The sequence below is a fragment of the Diprion similis genome, chromosome 13 (assembly GCF_021155765.1).
Source record: "Diprion similis isolate iyDipSimi1 chromosome 13, iyDipSimi1.1, whole genome shotgun sequence".
Lineage (NCBI taxonomy): Eukaryota > Metazoa > Arthropoda > Insecta > Hymenoptera > Diprionidae > Diprion > Diprion similis.
The window spans coordinates 8,098,572-8,124,228 of record NC_060117.1 but is presented as its reverse complement, the minus strand read 5'-3'; the positions used below and the strand labels follow the sequence as shown (position 1 = coordinate 8,124,228).

Genomic DNA, 25,657 nt, shown 5'->3' with positions numbered 1-25,657 from the left:
GTATAAGTTATAAGGTCCAATCTGCTACCTTTTCGACGGATTTCGACATCCTGCGTATGCGCCAATTTTTTTGTCTGCTAAGGCAAGAATTTTAACCTCAAAACTTGTGAGTGTTTATGGTTATGTGCATCGTTCATTCGACTTCGAAGCAGAGTACATTAGCCCTAACCACGGCGAACAATTAAGAGGTATCTATGACAGTATCGATCAATTCGAAAAGAACGTTCGAATGGAACAAGACCTTGATTCATTTTTTATACAGTTATGAAGCTACATTCCTAATATAACAAATAGGATCCGGTGGGTAAAAATGAGTTTACGTGTATAACAAATTCGATAATAGATATGAAAGACATTTTACTGAATAATCAAAGTTTTTCCAAAAATATCTAGTATTACGATCCAACCAATCACCTTGCTCCAAATTGGATGAACCCATGAACATAATCAGGTCAAACTGTCCTACCGTTCACATCTGGATTTCGTTGAGTTGCCGAACCTGAAGGAGCGGACGAAAAACAGTTTCAGTCAACCAATGATAGGTGAAATTATTTAACGCATGCGCAGTTGGATACAGAATTGTTTCTCAGACTGTGACGGTATAAAACGGATTGTAAGCCAGATCGAAGGTGAATCGGAAAGTCGACATCCGGCCTGGATTGACCTTTTCATTCTTTATTTCCGCAGAGGCGACATTGGGACGCGGTGGGATCTTGGATCCCCCCCCCCCTTCTCCCTCTCCCCCTTCTCACTCTCCCTCTTTCCGCTGCCAAATCTACAACCAGGGAACGACGATGGCTCTTCCAGGAGCTGCCATCCCATAATCGCTTAGTTACGTTTTTGTCTGTCTTAGGCTCCCCCAGGCGGCGATTGAGTGCTACCGTCAATGAAGGATATATGCCTGTTCTCTGGGGATCGAAGGGTGCGATGGAAAGTGGGGTTGGTTCAACCCCTTTATGCATACATTTTTCTTTACGTTCGATTCACTTGAAATTTTATATACTTGGGCTTTCAGGGTTGTTGATTATGGATCTGAACTCAAAATTCGAAAATTTTGAATGTTGGATCCAATATAGCGGACCTAAATTAAAAAAGTTATTTGATTTTGATGAAACTTTAGGTTGCGTGGTTTCTGGGGTCACTGATTACGAATTTGAAATCCAAGTTCGCAAATTAAAAATTTCGGATTCGATATGGCGGATGTACATACAAAAACTTATTTGGTTTCGATAAAACCTTATGTTACATGGTTTTTGGGGTTATTTATTATGAATATGAACTGGAAATTTGAACATTTGAAATGGCGGATACAATATGGTGGACCTAAAATCAAAACGTCATTTGATTTTGATAAACTTTAGGTTGCGTGGTTTTTGGGTTTGCTGATTACGAATCTGAACTCGAAATTCGAAAACTTTAAATTTCGGATCCAATATGGCGGATAAACAAAGACAACAAGAAAAATTTAGAAAAAATTCTGTCCAACTTTTTGGTGTGTGTTAAGTTTGTGTAAAAATTGGCAATCGGATTTTCAGGGTATATTAGCAGAAAATGTTTTTTTAGCGGAAAAGTAAAAATTTCGACCATTTGTTTAAATGTGCTATTTTTGCAATAAGTAAATATATAAATTTTATATTTTTTCAGCCTGGGAAATATTTTACGTACCATTTGGAACCAAAAAACTCGGCAGTTGTTACCAAAAATTAATTTAATCAATCAGAAGTTGCAAAAGAAGGGATGCTGAGCGTTGCAGCGTAAATTAAAGGGTTAAGAAGATGATTTTAAACGTGGTGATGACTTGGAAATTTTCTGATTCCATACTGTGCCCGAAGTCACTGAGAAAAATGTAATTTTTGAGAGAAATTTTCGGTTCTGATTTCTGGAACTCCCAGTAGCCATCTTGTATGTGGAAGGTCATTCATAAGATGTCTCAATTTACTTTGGGAAGTTCTTTTCACAGTAGAGAAATGCCTGTCGTCTGAATGACTTCGTATTATAAATCGATATGGTATGAAGAACTCAATGAAAATTAGTAGATTCAAAGTTCAGAATTTTGTGTTGGCCGTTTAACAGTTTAGAAATAGACATTAGAAAAAGAGAATCATGAATATGACAGAAGAAAGATCAAAATGTAGTTCTTTATATTCAACTACGATTCTATATTCTTGTTTTCTACTCTTCGATTTTTATCTTTTATTTTTTTGAAATTCTTGCGGTTGAAACAATCAATTTTTACAAAACTTTGCTATTGGAACTTGTATCTATTTTGAACCCTCTATAAAATTCTAACAAATTCAAAGCTCTGTTGACAATTTTAAGTAAATGACTATTAAAAAACAGTACTTCCCAAATAAACTAATTTTCCAATATTAATCGTTTCAAAAAAGCGAGTGCTTGCCTTTTCTTTTCTAATGGCAGTTATCAGTATTACCTTTTCAAACCACGTGATTATTGTCTCATCCTTTTTCCTTTTTTTATAGAAAGAAAAAGGGTGAGTTTGCTCGGTCGGTAAAGGCAGAAGTACTACATGATCTTAAGGTGCTTATAAAGATGCGTTGTACACCTCGAAAACGCAGAGATGCAAAACTCCTATACCGCTCAAGTGATCAGAGTGAATCTTGGGCAGTTAATGCCTTATTTTGGCAAAAAGTGGAACGTCTTTTTACTTTTTCGAAATTTGGAAAAAAATTTTACAGATTGGTTACCACCCACAGAAATTAGCCAAATTTTTACAGTTGCACTGAATGGATCAAACTCTCCGGTATGATGCCACTCGGCGGTGATGAAACACACATTTTGAGCCAAGTCCCATGAGATTTGATGGTGAAATGACGAAATGGCAGCTGATCTGGTTTTCGATTACGAAGTACACTGAAATCTCACTTTGGCGACATTTTTTACCGACCTTTCACGGATGCCGGTAATTTTTTACCGACACTACATGCATGCATTACCGGCATGCGCGTAATGTCGGTAACAAGGTTAATCATTAGTACAAACCATCAAGGAATGAACGTAACATGACTTCATGTTAGTTGAGAATGCAATCCAGACTCAAAATGAAGAAACGATCCTTTGATCTGGGATAAAATTCATTCAACAACTGCGTGGTTAAGCCAAACAATATTTTGAACAAAAAATAGAAAAAAAATAATTATATTCTTAGACATTTCAAATTCTTCAAACACATTTTGATCCGCATCTGAATGTTACTGCTGACATAAAAAGTATCCTGACTTCTCGGTGAAGTTTAGGTTTATGTTCCTGCAACTGGCGTGAATCGAGCACGTCGTTATTGAAGTGTATTATTCTCACAGGTTAGGAGCTTCTGCTTCATTGAAGCTGGTGAATGGCGTTTATATTTCGGCATAATTAGCACCCTCGGCTAAGCAAACTGTGTGAGATTCAACAGATTACAAGTGTCAAACTTCTGTGAATCAGACTCCACCAAACACGAATTGTTGCGTTGAAACTACTAGATTTAAGACAAGTAAAGATACGCGAACCGCAAACTTGCGTGTCGATTCAAACGAGCGTGTTCCTCGCGAATTTCATGTACATAATTATACCCGAGCACAAACGTTGGACAGCTTGAGATTCTCACGATTTTGTCTGTTCCTAATTGTGCTCAGGAAAATAATTTCGATTAGCCAAAAAAAGTTCAGAGTTATCGTTTTCTTTCTTCCTGAATTTTTCATCGCTTTTATTAAAATTTCTAAATCGCGTTACTAATGCCAAAAGGGCTCTGCATAACAAAAAAGGCGTACAAAATTTTTTTTTCTTCTCGAATCAACCTAAAAATGCGTATAATATATAAATCTATGGAAAAAATGGAAACCTTTTTTTTTTTTTTTTTATGTTTTGATACGCCTTTTTGGCTGTAAGAAAAACAAGTCTTAGAGCCAAAAGGGCGTATGGTTTTTTCATCTTATTTTTTATAAATTCTGTTCGTTTTAGGTGTCATTGCATTAAAAAAGAATTTTGGGAGCCATTCAAAACAATAATTTTGTTAAAATTATTATTAAAATATATCGATCTTAAGGATGTTTGTGATTCTAAAATTGCAATATCCTTTTCAAAATTCAACGATTTGAGTTATTTTTGTACGTCAAGCACAGTCTTAAGAAAGTATCATCGATATTACCAAAGTTTTACATTCAACGATGGTAATGTTTTATAAATTTAGTATACTATTGAGCTATGTTTTAAAAAGTTAACGATTACAAGTGAAATATACTCTATTTTTATTTTCAGAAACAGAAGATAATGATAACGCAGACGGCATTGGTCTAGTGCCCACATAATTTCATATTTTCAACGTTTTTTTTTATAGAAATAAATATTTTTTTTAAATAGATCGAATTGTGGAATCATTATTTTTACCACTCTTGTGATGTTTTTCGTCCTTTGACCAAATAATTGATAATAATTCAAGAAAAAAAAACGATAGGCTCTTTTGGCTTTAAGAATTTCTCTCCTTGAAGTCAAAAGGACTTATTCCAAGAAAAGAAATTTTTTCGTTTTTTCTCATAGATTTATACGTTATGCACATTTTTAAGTTAATTGGAGAAAAAATGATTTTTTGATACGCCCTTTTGGCATTAGTAACGCGATACGATTAAACGAAGTATGCTTAACACTTGCCAAATTTCATTTGTTCATTGTAGTATGAAATAATTCAATTTAATGATTTTTACTGCGCGGGAGAAACGATAATTTTTGTTGTTTGTTTTTTTTTTCTTTCATTTTCCGTTTCACAAAGAAAAAAACTTGTCACTTCGCAAAAATTGATAAAAAAAAACAAAAAAAAAACAAAAAGTAAATACTCAATTCCGAAGAAAAATTACTTGCACAATTATAATTAATTTCACTTTTTTCAATGAATGTTAATGAGACTGTGGCTGAAAATCATACCTAACGTATATATTACAGTGCTTAACTCTCCTGAAAATTATTCGGCCAGGATCCATTATAACAGACGAGGAATTTACCAGAATTCCAGAGGTGAAATTGACCTTCTGCAATGCAGGGTAATTTATTACCGTGCAACAGTTGGCGGCAGCCATTTCTTGCATCTGCCTTGCATGTTATTGTGACGGTGATGAAAATTTTGTAATTGTAGAGTTTTTTAGTTTTTAGGGTAATATTTTTTTCAAAATAGGTGAGCAAAGATATGAAACAAATTTGAACGTGATTTTGTTTTTTCACATCATGCATTGCTGGGGCAAAGTCAGTATCATCTTCTTATATATAAATAATTACAATGAAATCATAATAGATTTCAAATTATTCGTAAGTAATTTTTTTTTCATATCCAATCAGGGTTACAATTTTACCTTCACTAAAACCATTCACCCAGGAAATTCGCGAGTTATTTGGGTTTATGGAAAAGTACGATCTGCCCCATTTTCCTAGCTACGCGCATGCCGGTAATGTATGCGTGTAATGTCGGTAAAAAATTACCGACATGCGTGAAAGGTCGGTAACAAATGTCGCCAAAATGAGATTTCGGTGTTCTTCGTAATCGAAAACGAGATCAGCTGCCATTTCGTCATTTCACCATCAAATCTCATGGGACTGGGCTCAAAATGTGTGTTTCATCACCGCCGAGCGGCATCATGCCGGATAGTTCAAGCCATTCAGTACAACTGTGAAAATTTGGCCAATTTCTGTGGGTGGTAACCAATCTGTAAATTTTTTTTCCGAATTCTGAAAAAGTAAAAAGACGTTTCACTTTTTGCCAAAATAAGGCATTAACTGCCCAAGTTTCACTCTGATCGCTTGAGCGGTATCGGAGTTTTGCATCCCCGCGTTTTCGAGGTGTACAACGCGTCTCTATAAGCACCTTAAAGCTCGACATCTAGATGGGTCGAATCCACATCAGGTGTGTGCGCAGGATTCTAGTATATATAAAGAGTTACAGCGCCCTCGGGAAACGTAGAAGAAAAATCACCCTCTGCAGTCCGTGTACCACTATCAGGATGAATGTTTCTTCTTTGAGGAGAGGAGAAAAAAAAAGGAAAAAGAAAAAACGTCTACGGATGTATCCACGCAGCTTTTCAGACTCCTGCGGGACTCCGACTCGATATTTCCATGATTTCTCTGGGCTACGAGATCACTCGCCGCAGGATCGAAGGGTTCACGATGAATCGGCGGTTTTTCCCCCGACTTTTATGTACCGTGACATTCAAATTCTCCAATTCATGAATATACGTGTATCGCTCAACTGAAGCCCGCGGGCTCTAATCTCAGGCGATTCTGAGACTGTTAGATAAGTACACTGAGACGTGAATGCCTTGATTTATTTCTTGGTAGAGAAAAGCCAAAGTTCTCTACGAGGTCGAGTGTTGTTTGTTTTTGGTTTTTTTATTCTCCTTTTTTTTTACCATCACTTTTTTTCTTACCCTTTTCCGAAACGTCTGCTTGTGTTGTTCGTTCTGGTCTTTCAGTGCGGGTATTTTTAGTATGTGATGTTGTTTTTTACTTTCTCTTACTTTTCAAATCATCAGAATCGCAGATGCTTTTTTTCTTTGTAATTATTAACTATTTTAAATGTAATCACCATTTTTCTTTTGTAATCATTAGTTATTTTTAGGATAGTTAAAATTTGCTTTGTGTAATTAGTAATTGAAAATGGATAATTAACCATTTCTACAACCCTGTGAAAACGGCTGAATAAAATAGCGAGGATCTGAATCAATCATAAGTCGATTCGGTGGGGAATCCCCTGTACGTGAAAGTCTTGAAAAAATAACGGCAACTCAGCTGCTCGAGGGAGATACATTTTTTAACCGCAACTCCGACTTGCTTATACAAGCGTAGATTTGTTCCCCGCGGGATATTCACGAAGCCGATAAATACGGATGTCAGTGAATGCGGGAGGAGCGATAAATCCGGGGAAAAGGGTTTCGGGAAGATGGCTGAAAAATTGGTGAGGAACGAGGGCTGCGTTTATGGGGTATAATCAAGATCGTAAGGGGCTTCATTTGTTTATAGGTACATACACGGGATCTTCGAAATAAAAAGTTGCGAGTTTTACGGTAGCTGCAGCAAAGATCATTTTATTTTGTTATTTTATTGATTTGAAGAAATTTTTCGTCACCGAAAGACAACAAACACAAAAACAAGAGAAAAACTAATTACTAAAGTCACAGGTGTAAACTGTAAATAAAAATTGTTCAAACCAAAATTGTATTTCCAGATGTAAATCCAATCGATGTTGTTGTTTTGTTTTTTTTATATATGTATAGAAATTTCGAGTTTGAATTATCCTCTTTTTATCAAACCTCATTTTTATTTGACTAATAAATAAATCAGGGATGTATAAACGGTATAGATAAAATTATAAATTCTACCTATTTCTAATCATTAATTCGTCTATCTATTCATTTCAAAACTTTAATTTGAACCGTTACTAGGAAAGTCGTGAGCAAAAAATTAAAATTTTTTGAAAATTTGATATATTTTTCACAAGTAATTTAAAAAATCTCAAAATTTACCGGAAAGGCTCTTTTGAGGAATACTAAAAAATATCAAAAAATTGAGGAAATCAGACATCAAAATTTTTCAAACCGTCAAATTTGGCGTGGAACACCCCATACATATATATATAATGCTCATTGTCGAATGATTGTTTTTGCGATTTTTGCGATAATTGACTTTTATCTATTATACATTTTAGGCGCGCAGTGAAAACGGAAGCTCAATAAAGCTTCGACCAGCTAGTGCAGCGCTTTTGGAATCGAGCCTCCGGTTTTACCGGATGTTTACTCACTTTGAATTTAGCCCCTTTTCCGGAGGCTTCGCACTGTTGCGAATAAAGAGACTCGGAAACAATTCGGCAAATTAATAGCCGACAGTATAATGCCTTTTCTTTGTACAACGATTTCGGAAAGAGGCAGTTTATCAGCAGAAGACGTTTCTTCTAAGAGTTCCAGAACAGTCTTCTGAATAAATAACGAGCCGTTTATACGGCGAAATCGAAAAACACTTCCAGACTTTTAGCCATCGCAACCCTTTGAAGTATATACTTTTCCTTTAAGTCAAATTCCTTGAAACTGCCTTCAACCTTTAAAAATGGTGTTAGATCTCGGAAGTTTTTAAAATTCAAAATGTCGGATATAATATGAGCGAATAGCATCAATATTTATATTTTCAGTTCACCATGTTGCACACGCCATCTTGAATTTTGAAATTCTAACGTTGAATTCGCTTTCAGCGATCCCAAAAACCTCCGGGTAACAAATTTCAAACGAATCGGATCATTTTTTATATTGTCAGTCCGCCATATTGCACACGCCATCTTGAATTTCGAAATTCTGATGTTGAATTCGCTTTCAGCGACCCCAAAAACCTCCGGGTAACAAATTTCAAGAGAATCGGATCATTTTTTATATTTGCAGTCCACCATGTTGGACACGCCATCTTGAATTTTGAAATTCTAATGTTGAATTCATTTTCAGCGACCCCAAGAACTTTCGAGTGACAAATTTCAAGCGTATCAGATCATTTTTTATATTTTCAGTCTGCCATATTGGATCCGATATTTTAAATTTCAAAATTTTGACATCGGATCCGTTTTTAGCCACCCCAGAAACCCAAGATTACCAAGATCCAATTTTCTAGTCCCCATAACCTCCCCGCAATTTCATTCAATCTATAAAACCAGGAATTTTCAACACTTTTTTTATTTTTGTCATCATCTCTAACTTTTTTTTTTTACCAATCATCGAGGAGAATTAAGATCAGAATTTGCAAAAACCATTAGTAATAAAAGTGGTCAGGGTCAATCGCATGTTGCGAATTGGCTATGGAATATTCTATACATAAACTTTTCCAGAAAATCAGTAGACAGATCAAATTTTTTATTTTTTTTTGGAATCTCGATGTTTTTGAGAGATATTCGTAGTTTGCAAATGTAATGATCTGATGAGATTTGATAGATTCAACTTAACGACTATCTCTTTATAAAATGACTGAAATGTCTCGTTCTTTGATAAACCAACCCTTGAAGAATTAAAGTTTTCCTGCTTTTTCGCCCTTTCCGAGAAATATCGATTACGTCTGTATGGACGCGCCAAGACTTTTCCTGCACATCTTCATAAGACACAATGAAACTTTTGAGAAATTTCAGGAGATGCCTCGAATTCCATTTGCATAGCGGCGTCGAGGTGGCCGGGAATGTTGGAGGGGCGGGAAAATTTGAATATTCTGGCAAATTCCAAATGACACGCTACGGGGTGAAAATCTCGATATTGTGACACCGTCAGCCCTGATTATTTGACACCATAATAACACTGCAAATGTGAATATCATAAAACAGGAATTTTTCCATGTGTTTAACGAGATGACGACAAATTTGGCAAAATTTTTTCAAAATATTCATCTACGCCTGTGGAAATATCACGCGGTTGTAATTTTCTTTCCGCTAGGTGGCTGAAGCGTTCTCTAGGTTCTCGCGAGAAGAATTAGATGCACTGCATCATAATTCCGTTGCTTTTAATGGCTCACAAAATTGCATTGATAGTTCAATTTTTATTGATTCAAGTTAATAGCGATTTTTAATGAATTCTTTAATGACGTACTTATCAACCCACATCGAAAGTCATTGCGTAGAAACCAAGATACATATTCAAATACCCTGAAAAAATTCTTAGATGCTCTTCAACTACGATATTTCAAGGCAAATCAGTTATTTTTAATTGAATGAAATTTTGAAATTAGAAATAAAATTCAATAAACAAAAGCAATACCAGGGAATGAATCGTTCTACTCTAAAAACCATAACTCACCGAATTTCTTATACTTGGAACTAAAAATTTGAGATACTACGCGATACAAAAAAGGTGTTTATTTCGAGGAAAACGGTATTTATTTATGCTTTTTCCTGATGCTTGAAGAAAAAAAAAGTTTTGCAAATCAGTAAATCTGAAAATCGTTTATCCGAGAAAAAATTCACCGAGATTATATGTATTATATAACTAGGCAATATATGTATTACATTTTAGTAAACAACTAAGGTTTCATTAAGGTCATAATTTTAATATTTTTAGTTAATAATTAACTTTATAAACCGTATAATGTATTGGATTCCACCACACTTTTCAACTATTTTGAGACCTCCAAATGTCATTTAGAGCAAAGGAAACAAGATTTTTACAAAAAACCGGTTTTGTTCCCTTTGACCTTGAATGAAATAATTGAAAGATCTTACGAGACTTTTGAGTTAACTTATAAAATCTCAAAACAATGATGCATACATTCCGAGGTTGAATACCAATTTGACTGGACTACCTCATTCTTTCCAGAATTCCGCAAAGCATCTCAGCTTTGCATTTTTTGACCCCGGAAATAGTAACAGGTGTGAAAAGAGTACACATTTTTTTGACAATTATTGAAACATGAATAGCTTTTCGGAATTTGGTTAGAAAATAGCGATGCGCCGTTGAAATTTGAACCCTTTCCGTTCGTTTATCTGTTTGATAGAAGATGAAAAGGGGTAAGATTGCTCGGTCGGTAAGGGTAGGAGTACTGCGTGACCTTAATTGTAGCTAAGAAGCGTATAGCAACAGTGGTTTAAAATAAGATACGAGCGTCGAAACGGGGGGGAAACTAATCAATTTAAAAATCACTGAAATTCCCTGAGAAAACCGCGGTGGAAATTGAAAAGCAAGCATAAGAGGATTGAGAGAGCCTCTTGAAAGACGAGGATGTACAATGTTTGCGAAGGAGAAGAATTAAAAGCGCGCGGTGGTAGGTTCGAAGATAAACCAGCTTCGATCTCGAAATTGAACACCGCAGACCGATCGTAAATCGGCACGAGGAGGAGGAGGAGGAGGCGGCGCCACGTGGTCCGAATTTCAACTCCTCGGTGTGAGGCTTCTCCATCGGTTTACGTGTGTTTGTATTTCGTCACCAGTAGCGAAGAAACTATGCAGGGGGATTTGTACAGCGAGGAATCGCAGAAGCAAACACTTGACGCGGAATTGCCGCAGAGAAAATGCCGACCCGCGACGGATGGACCGTACTTGACGGGGTCACATCCGGTTTCGTCGAAACTGCTCTGACCATTTTCCCGGACACTTTTACCCTCTTTTTCGTCCCCATTTCTCGCCCTCCCCCCTTCCTCTTCCTCGCTCCGGTGTTTCGCTCTTCTTGATACCGTTATAGCAGATCCTGATCTTATCTTCTGGACAGATGATTTACCGGCCGCCGATAATGCAGTTCTCTACCAGCCTTTGGCGATACTGGAATTGATCCCTCCGGGCTTCGGGACGAATTGACACTCTCGTTTTTTGCGGGAAGGAGATAATGGATATGAGAATTACGAAGTGGACTGGACTTCGGAATATCCGGAGTAAAAGTGTCGAATTTTTCAACAACGTGATAATCTATTTTATAGAGTTTTCAAAATATCGAATCTCGAAATCAGAAAAGTCTGACAATAAACGTGCAAGAATAGTTTAGAATAATTTTTTTGCATTAAAATTATTCTCATTCTCAGCAATGCTCCAAGTCTAGGAAATATTTGCAAAACTCTTTTTTTCAACGTTATAATTAAGACCAAAATTCAGGAAACATAATACCTTACATAATTGATAAAAACATTTTGAAAATCGCTTGTTCATGCAAAATTTATTGCATCTTATCGGTTGTAATTTCGTTTTTCATAAACCCTTTGTAAATCCAATGACGTCAACCCTTAAAGGGCTGCTAATCCCAAATCCTGAGGCTTATCGGAAGCGTGTGATGTTTCATGACAAAATCAGAACAAACAAAGTTTCAAAGAATTCGTTTCACCTTTATCGGATGGTTTGAATTACTTCTTGTCAAAAAAACGGACGTTGATTTTTAATTTCCAAGTACAATCTCTGTGAGCTCAAACCTTTCACGTAAAATATTTCACCGTATAACTAATGTCAAAATTTTTTCTGAAGACAAAATCTGAGGATTTGCTTTTATGTTTTCAATTTCACACAGATTAATTAAGCGAATCGTCGAAAAAAGGTAGAATGAAATTTTCAATTTTAATAACCTTTAACGAGAATGAAAGCGTAAAGTAATCAACTTCGAACCCGTCTACATTCTTTTGACTAACCGATTAATCGATAAAAAATAAAACGTAAGTAAGTCGGTTGATTTTGTAAGTAGATTACTAAGAAATTGAAGTTGAACAGAAAATTTGAATAAATTTTAATTACACCGGTTTAAAAATAAAATGGAAATAATTTTACAGCTTCACAGTAATATATGTATATCTTATAGATTTACATGTAAAATTGATCGATAGATCAATTTTTTGTCGCGATTTAACACCTATGCGGATGTTTTTTTTTTTTTTTTTTTTTTATGCAAGAGAAATAAAAATTCTAATCAAGAACTTTATTAAGAATTCAATTACTGAAGCCGATGTAAAAATTTACACAAACCTCAAGCCACGTGAATTGAACAATTTAAATACTAAACATAATATATTCATATTATATATATATATATATATATGATATATATATATATATGGGGCATTCCACGCCAAATCGACCACTTTTTGAGTTTTTTTTTTTTTTTATCCTTATCTACCCTATGAAAAACGTTTCTCGGAATGTTTTCAAATTTTTTTACCCAACCAAACAAAAGTTATGAATTTTTGACGAAATAGCTACAACTTTTTCAAAAGACTTGTCGGGACGTTTTTTTTTGTTGCTGTAAATATTCGTTTTCAAATATACTTTTTGGAAAAAAAATACACCAAAATTATTCAAGCCTATTTCGATCGTTGTTGTTTTTTTTTAGATTTTTTTGAAAACATCGAAAACTGCTCGATGATTGCCACTTTTGATTTTTTTCTTTTTCTTCTTATTACATCAAACTTTGACATTTTCTGCAAATCCTCTAATTTATTCAGAGTGATGTTTTTTTGAAATCAAAATCAAAATAGAAACAAAAATTGACAGTAGTAATCAATGGAAATTTTTTTTTATCAATTGGAAAAAAAATGGAAATCAAAAAAATACCAGTCTGAAAAAAATTGAGGATTTGCAGAAAATGTCAAAGTTTGGTGTAATAAAAAGAAGAAAAAAATCCAAAACGGCAATCATCGAGTAATTTTCGATTTTTCTTGAAAATCTAAAAAGGAACGATGAAGATAGGTCTGAGCAATTTTTTTGTATTTTTTAGTTTCAAAACGTACATTTGAAAACGAATATTTCCGAAAACAAAAGCAAACAAAAAAACGTGCCGATAAGTCAAATTTTGAAAAAATTATAACTTTTCCATCAAAAATTCATGACTTATTTATTTACTGGGCAAAAAAATTTGAAAACATTCTGAGCAACGTTTTTCGTAGGTTAAAAAATGATAAAAAAAAAACTTTCAGTCAAATCGAAAGCGGTCGGATCCGAAGGTGATCGATTTGGCGTCGAATACCCCATATATATTAACGTGTGTAATAGAAATGTAACAATGTTAATGTCGTAATCGTGTACTGAATGAAAATTAAGGAAACGTCTGAGGAATGACAAACCGAAATTACGTTAATGAATCAAGGGTAATAGAGTTGAAATTATTTAGATTTTAGGAAAATTCGATCTTTTCGTAATAAATGTTCAAGTAACCGTGAAAATATACTTGGAATGTTTGACCTACATACTTATAACATTTCCTCAAGAATATTTTACATTTCAAAGTCTCGTTACGCGCCTTCAATGTATGTTCAACTTCATATTAATGAGCTGTTCTCATACAGTCGAGGGCAGGATTCTCGAGTAACGAATGTCGCCAGACGACTCTTTGCCGTCTTTTTGAAAAAGTGAAAAATTAAATAAAATCAACAGTGTTTTCTGTCGGAAAATTTTTCTGCAAACACTGAGGAATATTTGATTTCCCTTTCAATTATTATTCATAAGCCCACGTTTTTTGACCAAATTTTCGTGACGATTGTCTTGCAAAAAAAAAAAAGAAGTGAGAAAAATGAAATTCAAATCTTTTGAATTTTTCTAATTTATCTACATTTTTACGTATTCAAATCCGGTTTTTTGCACTTCTTAGTTACTTTAGTAATGAACGAACATAAAAATATAGTCTGATTAGCGTAATTATTTATAAAATAAGATTTATTTGATTTATATATATTACATTTAAACTTATGAATAAATTTACAGATTTATATTTAAACAAACTTAAAAAATTAACGTTTTTTTTCGGAAAAATTTATATTTAAAGAATCTATTCGATGAAATGACTTCGAATTTAGTGAGAGTGGGTTTTTGGGATCGCTGATTACGAAGCCGAACTCAGATTTCCAAAATTCAAAATGGCGGATTCAAGATGGTGGTGAAAAATTTAGGAAATTGTTGAATTGTGCTGAAAATGACACCTGGGAGGTTTTTCAGGTCGCTGACTAAGAATCCGAACTCAGATTTTCAAAATTCAAAATGGCGGATTCAAGATGATTGCGAAAAATTTAGGAAGTTGTTTAATTTTGCTGAAAATGACACCTAGGAGGTTTTTGAGGTCGCTGATTACGAATCTGAACTCAGATTTTCAAAATTCAAAATGGTGGATTCAAGATGGCGACGAAAAACTTGGGAAAATCGGAGTTCCGATTCGTAATCAACGACCCGAAAAACCCCCGTGTCAAAACGTGTCATTTTCAGTAAAATTCCACAACTTCCTAAATTTTTCGCCACCATCTTGAATCCGCCATCTTGAATTTCGCAAATCTGATAGCGGATTTGTAATCAGTGACCCCAAAAACCCCCGTGTGAGAATTTTCACGATCATACGATCATTCAAACAATGCATGCTTCAATTTGGTGAAATTGGAAAAAAGATATGATATCGCGTAATCGAAAATTGTGTGATATAAATTTGCGTTCATTGTTTGCGTCAGAAGTTTTTACCGAAAAAAATTTCAATTTCATCTCATCGAAATAATAAAAGTCAGTGACCGAATGAATATATTTATACATTTATTTGAATAGAAATATTATATTTTTTTTACAGTTTCAAGTCCATTTTACTTTCCATGGTGATTCAAAATCTATTCACAAGTTGGTATTTGAATTAATGGTTTCTTGAAATATTCTCATCAAGAAATTCATGGTTTATTTTACGCTGGAACTTATTGTTCGTAGACTGACCTACCGGAACTGTGTCAATATAGCGGTGATTCCATTTCATGGTCAATGTATCGTCATAGCCCTTTCTAAATCGAACTTCATGCCTTCGTGCCAATATGCTATCATAGACATTGGATGAAAATAATCTCGTAAAAACCGGAGGAAAAAACTTGAATACGTTTTCTTTTTTTTTTTTTTACTGTTTTTTTTTTCTTCTACACATTTTCAAAACCCACAAGAAAATTGAAGTTATGTAAATTTTCCGAAGACATTTGAAAATTGTCTAAAGAATAATTTGAAATTGTCAGGTGAAACGGAAAATTCATAATTTCATTTTATCATTTTCCACACGAATCCGTATTTTCTTTTCATCAACGAAACACCGAGTTTCAATTCACGGACTTTAAGAAACGTTTTGCAGAATTGTGCTGAGAAATTTCATTTCCACGAAGCTATAAGATTGTATTGAACAAAGGGGGAAATCCTCCGTAGCAAATTTGGATTAATCACCGCAAGGATCATTTAATCCGTGAAACTTTCCTCGGGCTTATTTGATGGCAATCATCAAACTCTCGCGGAAATGTCAACGCTTCTGTCTGCTGCAATGACAGCGTCGCGAAGTCTGGCTAATCTGCTCTCAGAAATCTCAATCACCCTCCTCATCTCGCTCTGCCGACGATACAGTTAAACGAGTTGCTCTTTTTCACGAGGAGAAAAACACGCCCGATTCACCCAGAGACTGGATATAATTCTGATGTAACCGTTTGGCACCGTTTCATTTTAACTATCACATCGGACAACAGGAAGGCAAACGTTTCCCTTTAATCCACTTACTTTCCGTGCAAAAAAGTTATTCATGGCCAAAGAATGTGCGTATGTGTGTGTTTTTTAAGGGGTTACGTGGTTTTCGAAGGTTACAAAAAAGCATATTTTCTCTCTTTTTTTTTCAATATGTAATAAAAAAGTTAAGGTGCGGAAGGGGGGGCTACGGAAATACTTAGTTTTTGAGTACGCAAATACGCTGAATCTTTTTTTTTTCTTCTAATTGTAACCAAAGAAAATAAAAATAGTTTTCGGATGTCAGGGATTTCTTTTTTTTTTGTGTTTTTTTTTTTGGGCATAATGGGGTAACCCCCTAAAAATGTAAAAAGAAAAGAAAATTCTGAAAAGAAAATGAATTTGAATTTCCTTGTAAGTAATTTAAGAAAAATTGGATGCGAGGGTTAAAAAAGAATTTTTGAAAATTTAAAAAAATTCAAAATAATGCTCAAAAAAGTTTACAGAAGTCGTTTTTTACTTTTTAAAAAACAGCATATTTTTATAAAATTTTAAGGGTATCCCGTTTTGCTCGCCCCTCCCCTATTTTATTCAAACTTAAAACATATGAAAGAACAATATTTGAAGAATATTTTATGAAAATTTTCATTCAAAAACTTCATAAAAATTAGAAAACAAAAAATATATTCTGTTAGTAGGTGAGTATAGCTAGTGATTGAACGAAGGATTTAGAAAAAAAATTGAAATTTGAATTTTTTCGCAAAGTCTCGTGCAAAAACATACGATTTTTTCGGTACAATTTACACCATGTATTGTCTATTGTACCTTGTAAAATAAGTTGTGTCGAAAAAAAAAAAAATCCTTCGTTCGAATTATTAGATATACTCAATTACTAAGAGCAAATATTTGGTTTTTTGATTTCAGATTTAAAGTAATTAAGGTTTATTTTTTTTCAATCCATATCACAGAACGCAAAGAAACAAACATTCACGGTATAAAAAGGTTTTAGGTGATTTAAATTAATAATTCTTCGTTCAAGTTATTGGTTTTATCCTCTAAAAATAATAATTTCCAGAACCAAAAAACTGATTTGGTTACGCAGAATGAAGAACACTAAATAATATATTTAAAATTAAATAAGAATTAGTTTGATTTCAAAAAATTTCATTGAATTTGAATAAACTTTCCTTGTCAAATTCGTGAGAAAAAGAATTTTTTAGAAAAAAAAAAAAAAAAAAACGGCATAACGGTCCAAAAAGTGTGTTGAATATCGCCGAGGAATTACTTTAAAAAAAAAGAAAAAAAATGCAATATGAGTTAAATTTGTTTCACTTAATGATATATTGTAATAATTGTTGGAGATTTTTTTGAACGGTTTCTTAAGACCTTTTTTTTATCAATAAATTCCGATCCATCCTTAACTTGATTTACAATAAAAACTTCTAGTGTCTCTGAGTAAGTGAGTGAGTCACTCTGAGGATTGAAGAAAATTTTTTATACAAGTGGTTAAAATTGACGCATGATGGGGAATGTTTTCCGCGGCTTTCAACTTTTCTACTGGGATTTGTAATTTGATATCACGGCTCAAAATGTAAGACCTGACGAAATGTGAAGCAGGGCTCAGGGCGAAGGATTTATATTTCATCCTCAAGTTATTAAAATAAAACCCACGCATTCAACAGCTTATACAACGAAAATAAAAGCTGACCAGCGGCTTTGCTTTGTCAGATCCGTATAGAATTTCTGTCCTTATCGATTGGAAAATCGTTCGATTCGTATAGCTAGCGGAAAAAACTGTTCAATTCGATGATTTTTATCGTTAAAAAATAATTTTCCAATACATATTTTACATATTTTTTCGTAATTTTTTTATGCCGGTAACAATACGAAAACAATTCACATTCAAATCAGCTCAGTTAGGTCAAAATAATAAACTTTGATGTGGCATTTCTGGCGAACGGTAAGTCCTAGAAGCTTAAAACTTGGTGAAGTTTTCAATCTTAGTACACACTATAAAAGCGAAAAAATTTTCAGACAAATCAATTTTTTCACGTCCAAATCATTCGTTAATAATTGCTGGATTGGCCTATACATAAATCATTTTTTTTTTCATCTTGGAACACCCTAATATAAATATATGTATACAGGGTGACACAGTACCCGCGGACCACCGGGCACTGACGGATTCCTTGCAACAAAATAAGACTAAAATTACTCTTGACAATTTTTTTTTTAAGCAACGGTTTTCGAGTTAGAGCCGTTTGAATTCCACCAATCACGGTGCAGATGGAATCGAGCGCGCGAGCCTTGCGCGAGGCTAGTGTAGCTGAACCTCATGCAGCGTACGCTAGCCTCGCGCAAGGCTCGTTCGCCCGGCCTTATCTGCGCGCCATGATTGGTGGACTTCAAACGGCTCTAACTCGAAAACCGTTGCTTTAAAAAAAAATTGTCAAGAGTAATTTTAGTCTTATTTTTTTGCAAGGAATCCATCAGTGCCCGGTAGTCCGCGGGTACTTGGTCACCCTGTATAATTATACTGCTGGAATAATTTAAACGGAATTAAGTATCTTTGGTCCATTTTCTCATTTCATTATCAATTCCTGGTGCCCAGATGAATATTTTCTGCGTCCGCCAGTTCTCGTTTTCTATTCCCATCATGAGCCCATCCTTATCTCATCCAATTTCGTTTAATTTCATTCAACGCCTCGACCGGAATTAATTATATCTACTCAGCCTTGCACCGGTTTCCGTCGGGAATTCTATCGTTAACTTTTCACGAGTAAAAATTATTGTACCACGCTCTTTTATTCACTTCTGTTTTTTAACAGCTAAGAACCGGAAATCTTTCCTTTCGCGTTAAATAATGCTGCAGCTGTGTATTTTCATGCATCTCACTTCATCATCCGTTCGGATTTGAATATTAAACTTGAACTCTGTACTCGAAACCCTCATATTTCTGCTCGACCAATTTCAAGTCTACATTCTTTTAGAATCTGATAGAAAAAAAACTTCTGTATTCACCTTAAGATTTTTCAAAGCAATAAAAATATGCACTAAACGAAATCGCGAACCGTTTAGAATGAAAAAAAAATTCTTTTGGATTCCATTAGAATTCTGTAGAAATTTTTTAATTATAAACAAACGTTTTTTGTGAAAACAATCAATTAATTGATTAATTTTATTCGACTATTCGAAATTCTTAGATTTTTACACATCGGTAGGTTTATTTACGGAATAAAATTCTTAGTTGATAAATTATCCTCACACACACACACGCATACAGAATAAATTATCTAGCAGTTTCGTGTTCGAACGAATCGCTTAGTTTGCTTATTACGCAATACGGAAAAACATGTGTCGTAATAATAGAAAATAATCTATCTATACTAGGGTGGTGCAAAAAAACCGACTATTTTTTTTTTTTTTTTCGAGTCTCGTGTTACAAAATGTTAGTTTTTGATGTTTTAAGAGTCCACTCCAAAGGACAGCTCAAAAAAAAAATTTTAATAGGTCACTCCAAATTTTTTAACATGTCAAAAATCGTCAAAAAATCAAAATAAAAAAAATGTATTCTCAGTATTTTGTTTGATTTTTAATTCATGTCGTGGTGTATTGTTATCGATTCTTTCTTACCGAATTAGAGAAAATTTTTTTATGAAAATTGAATATGAATATTAAAAGGTCGCTCGAAAAGATCTAAAGAAATGCACCAAAAAATTGAAAAAAAATTATGAGCGACTTTTCAAAATTCAAATATTGAACTGAAACTTTCGGAAACTTATTTTTTTTGTCTATAAAATTATACCGTAACGAGGAAAAAAAAAAATTGATTTTTGACGATTTCTGACGTTTTAAAAAATGTGAAGCGACCTCTTAAAAAATTTTTTTTGAACTGTATTTTGGAGTGGGCTCTCAAAACATCAAAAACTAACATTTTGTCACACGAGACTCAAAAAAAAAAAATAGTCGGTTTTTTTTGCGCCACTCTAATCTATACGTTGTATTTTTATAAATGGGGGGGGGGGGGGGGGGGGGAATTTTCTTATCCTCCCAATTTTCTCTCGTTATTTATGTCCTCTTCATTGATTATGCGTTTTCGGTTTTCTGCAGAGGCGTAAGTGTGCTTCAAACTGTCACTTTCTCGCGGCGATCAATTTTCATTCCGAGTTTTCAGATTCTCCTCGAAACGGCAATCGTAAGCTTAAATTTTGACGTTGACAGGACTGCGAGACCGAGGCTCTTCTCATTACTTAAATGTTTTCTTGCTTCCAGAAAATTAAATCCCTGCCCATTCTTCTCACAGCCTTAAGCACTACGCTTAAAGTCGTGTGGTACTCCTACCCTTACCGACCGAGCAGACTCACCCTTTTACTTAATATATTAATGAATTCCGCTACAAAAGAGCGATGAACCGTCGAAATCTGAACCCTTTTCGTTCGTTTGTTTTTATAATATTGCAATTGGAAGAAAAAGGGTGGATTTTCTCGGTCGGTAAAGGTCAAGGCGTAACACATCACCTTAATATGAAGCATCCTTGAAGCTTGCAGCGCAAGATATCGTTTCAGCTCAATAACAACGAAATCTACCTCAATCATTGTGGATTCAATTTTCTCGTTGCATGCGAATTATCTACGCTTTCACGTATGATTGTTATTAATTTGAAACAACCTGTTATAATTCCATTTTATGCCCAGCGGTGAAATAAATTTCGGTAAATGAAAGAAAAGTGAAGTACAAGTTCTCCAACAAAAAAATGAGAAGAATTTTCCGGCAGAGGGTAGAGTTATGATTTTTTTTTTTCTACTTATGCAAATTGACGGTGGACAAGGAAATTTATATTCATTATTACGATAATTTTTTAATTACCATTCATCTACACTTGTGAATTGCATGTGATGAATGTTTGAATAAAATTTTCCGTATCTCGTAGATAAATCTTTTCATTATTTCAGACCAGATTTTTATCGAACGATGAAAAATTCTTAAATTAAATTCAGTTCTTTAACCCGTTAATTTTCAAATTTTTCAATTATAGTTTTACTAAATATCTGAACTCGGGAGTCTTGAAATATTTAAATTTTTTTTTGCAAATTTGTTTCGCTTAAAAATATCTTACGTGGCGCAAAAATGAAGAAAAAAAAAAGATTTGAAATACAAGCGATTTAAACATAAGGCAGGAAACAAATAACTAATAAATTTAATTTGCTCAACTTAATTAATCAATATTCTTTCCATGTCAACTTCTCCTGCATCAAAAAATCGATTCTAATCGATGCATTTGACACCTGATTCGTTTAAATATCGTTTTTGAATAACCAAACCAAGTCTTTTCGAGTTTCTAAAATATTGACAATTAATTCTGTTGTTCAATGTTCAAACTGATAGCATAAAAAATTGCATAGAGAAAATTCGACGAAAATGATTGATCAACAAATTCAATTAAACCAAGCCTCAAATATATTTCAAAAATTCATAACAAAAATTTCACTTCATCAGATTACGTTTTCAACGGAAGTGTTTTGTCAACAGTTTCAATACCCATCTGAAAAAATATATTCAAGACTGTCCCTTCATTCATTCACGTTTCATAGTCTAAAAAATATGCATGTAACTTTCGTTCTCATTTCGAATTTCATAGTCTATTGAAAATTAATTTTTTGTCTTACAAATAAAGAAAAAAAAGAAAAAAAAAAACAAGTTTCTCGAATAATTTTTACTGTCATGAGAAAAAAATTATGTTATAAACTTGAAAAGCATTACTTGTCTACTGAAATGGGTATCCTTACAACTTGTGATATAAGTTTCAAAAAAAATTTTTTTTTTCTAAATCAGGTGATCATAATTGATAAATAAACAAACAAATTCCGTTGAAATTTTTTTTTTGTAGCTCGAGGTTTTTTCTTTCATTCAGATTAATGAACGACCAAAAAATAAAGAAAAAAAGACATGCCGATAGCAAGTATTGACTTACCTGCACGTTGCTGGTACAATTTAGGCTGAATATTTGATCAGGTGTGATAACCGGCAGCGGACATTGAGGAACTTCTAGAATGCCCAAGGAGGCTGTTGGATTGTCTGTGTAGTGCGCAAGGGTGACGCTTATTGTCGTACCGGGAGGGCAGCGAAGGGTCAGAGGAACGGATGTCGCCGAAGAGGAAGCCGTACATCCAAGCAGATAACGGGTGCGCAATGTTTCCGAAAGAAGAGCTGAAAGCAGAAAATATGGCGAAGATGCCGATGATTTATGCAGAGAAAACAGAAAGAAAAAAAAAATCGGAACAAGTAGCATTTTCATAAAATGAAAGATGTCTGATTTCTTTTTCTTCCAGTAAGCAAGTCAAAAGTGGCCTCTCTCGAAATGGATTCTGCAAGTGACTTATAATTTTCTGTTGGTGAATGACTGACACGTACCAAATTTTAATCTACCAACTCCACTCTGCGCAATGTTATAGCAAAAAAGAGGTTATTTTTTACTATTCTCACGATAACTCCGCTATTTTCACGTACAAAATTATTTAAAAAATCGCAGATCCAGCAGACATTAGTGTACATATCAAAGATCTTTTTTAGATATTTCGGTGCCAAATCCACCTTCTGTAAATTTTTAAACATTCAGATCGCTGATTTCCGGTGGATTTTAAAGAGTCACTACACTTTTTTTTTCACAGTGTAAATATCTGGTGCCAGGTGATTTTCCATAATTTTTTCAGATTTTTCCCGATGGTTTGTCATCGTTAAAAAAATCGAAAACCGATATTTTTCACTGTTGTATGAGTATGACCTCAAGATCACTTTTACCACGAACAGAAATGACACTGAAAACTGAAATGTGTAATCAGTTTGAAACAACTTGTTTCATTCAACGTTAGTTTCGAAATTCTTTACCATAAAACTGTGTAACATAACATATTTTGTACAAGTTAATCTTGTGTATTGTTCGTCACTATCAGCTACTTCCGCTTTCAAGTTCTCACACCGTTCACATCGATGACTAGAAAATATCTCCACATTCGGTTAGTTATTTCCCGAATCAGTACCGAAGCCTCATCCGCTTGACCGGTAGCGGTGTGAAGCAGTTAATTTGGGTTATTTATTGGCATATTTAGCCTTCGATTGTTACAATATTTTTGGACTGATAAAAGTCTTTTTCTTCTTGTTTATCACGTGTAACAAAACGCGGGCCGACGTTAGAATATATATCAGAGTTAGATCTAACAACTGAATTACAAAACTTGAACCTCACTAATTACTGGCTAGATAGTTTAAACTGGAAAAACTTTCAGTCGTGTCGGTACAACAGTTTCCGACAACAGCTCTTAAGAAAGTCCCTCTTACTTCCTGCTACGCGCAGAGAAAAGAGTAAAATATTCAATGCGGGTATTTTTCGGTTTCATCAAAGATCGCTTTTTCTGTTTCACTGCGAAATTCGAAACTATGACGAACCTGTAATGCAGTCGATACAGTACACGGTAGTTAGAAAAATGAAAGACAACATTGTTACAATATGTTTGGATTAATAAAAGTCTTTCTCTTCTTATTTATCACATGTAACAAAACGCGGGACGACGAGAGAGTATATATCAGAGTTAGATCTAAGAGAAAAGAGCAAAAGATTCGATGCTCGTATTTTCCAGTTTCATCAAAAATGGCTTTCTCCAAAGCAGAATTCGGAACGACGATAAACATGCAATTGACGTAGTAGATCGAACGATACTTACCATTTGCTGTATCTATACATTTATATCAGCTATGACATTCAAAACCCACTTTCCTTTAACGGTTCGATAAATTGTTGACAAGATTATTATATCACAATATACACGTTTCATTTATTATCCTATAATATCCACGATTTCGTGTTTTCAAATTACATCGGCTGGTCGAGTTACTCGGTACGTACCAGGCGGGCCAACGTAAGCGTATTACACTTCGCGATAGAAAGAGCGCTCGGTTTTCTATATTTGTGCGAATTTTACAGGCTTTTCTTCATATTTCATTGGATAAACCTTTATTATATTTACATTACATCACAATTCATTTGTTATATTTCAATAAATTAATAATTCATCGGTAAAGACTGACTAGACGACTAGAGAATGCTTTTAACCACGCGTAAAGGTTACACGCGTTCAATTTGTCACGATGTTGTCAATTTGAAGTAAACATCGAGGCTAGAAGGTCGCAGTCGATCAGTAATCCCTCAACACCCGAAGGCGAGAGTTCGATCTTGAAATGTGTGAACAAAACTCTGCGACGCGTGATGGAAATAAATCCTGATCAAGTAATAAACCGAGAATCAACTCGCGACGAGAGTTAAAACAACGAATGTAAAAGTCACGTGATTAAATAAAATAACAAACTCACTCAAGTATTTACATTCAACCTCTCTCTCCAATATCTGTATATACAACTTCTTCTAACTGCTTAACGTCTTCATATACATTTTAACGACGACGATTTTTCTTTCCTCTCTTTTCTGAAAATTTTTCCCTGAATTTTATGTTTATTTTATAAACATTGTACTGTTTATTCTCGTTCAATTTAAGCTATCATGTCAAGCTCGTTGGCCTGTGCCCAGTACGGGGGTATTAATCGTCTATTCTATTATGAATGTGTCGTATGGTTCGTCGATTACTATATAAATAAACGAATTATCTGTTTTTTCGTCACCACCTTCAACTATATATACTCCGTGTATTTTTCTTTAACGGTCTATTTTATTTCATATTTAATGGTTATGAATTTCTCTACATTCATTGTAACGCAAATAATACTCGTAGTCAGTCGTAAACGCTCATACGATATGCGACGTGTTGATATTGAGAATTTAGAGTCAAGTGTTATCGTACGTGAGTGAAGGTGCGTAATAGTGCGACGATTGATGTGACATTCAAACATGGCGGTGAGCAGTTTTGCGGACTTACCGACAACTGAAAAGGTAACGAACTTCTTTATCATTTCAGTATATATACCTTCATCTGACGTCATTACTCGTAATGTAGAAACATTCTTCATCTCAACGTTGATGAACAAAATGATTGTTGGATATGAAAGTCAATGATCACGATACACGTTGACGTTTCGACCCGAATGGAAGCCCCTCTCGAAATGATATTGAATGAATTTTGATCTCCCGAAATCAAAGACAAACTGTAACTGATAATATATTTACCACAGGAACCGTAAACTCAATAACAGCATCGCTGTTGCCAAAAACTGCTAAAGAGCTATTCTGAACTTGTTTCACCTGCGTCAATCCAAGTATGTATGTATAGGTTAGGTCTATTTTTCTATGATCATTATTGCTCGTGTTATGAATATTTCTTCGTCTCTGACACGTAAAAACTGGCTCGTTAGTGGCTCTGGACGCCCGTTTCGTCACACCATAGCTTTTTATTGTGTTAATCCTGAAAATACCATAATCTAAGGCGTCACTTGTTTCCAATTCAAATATCTTGCTGCGCATTCAATCGTACTTTCTTGCTGATGTATTGCAGTTTGGTTAGCCATAGCCATGGCCATGTCTTTCATTTTTCTGACTACCGTGCACTGTATCGACTGCATTACATGTTCGTCATATTTTCGAATTTTGCAGTGAAACAGATAAAACGATTTTTGATGAAACCGAAAAACACCTGCATTAAATCATTTACTCTTTTCTCTGCGCGTAGCAGGAAGTAAGAGGGAATTTTTTAAGAGCTTTTGTCGGAAACTGTTGTACCGATACGACTGAAAGTTTTACCAGTTTAAACTATCTAGTC

General features: G+C 34.3%; 1 protein-coding gene across 1 annotated transcript in view; it reads right to left on the bottom strand.

Moving 5' to 3' along the window:
- Positions 1-25,657, bottom strand: part of LOC124414148 (protein eva-1-like) — an 87,519-nt gene that overhangs the window by 47,472 nt on the left and 14,390 nt on the right. Inside the window, exon 2 of the mRNA XM_046895094.1 lies at positions 21,868-22,103. Within this exon, the coding sequence (XP_046751050.1) occupies positions 21,868-22,103 (236 nt within the window). The remainder of the gene's footprint in view (positions 1-21,867; positions 22,104-25,657) is intronic.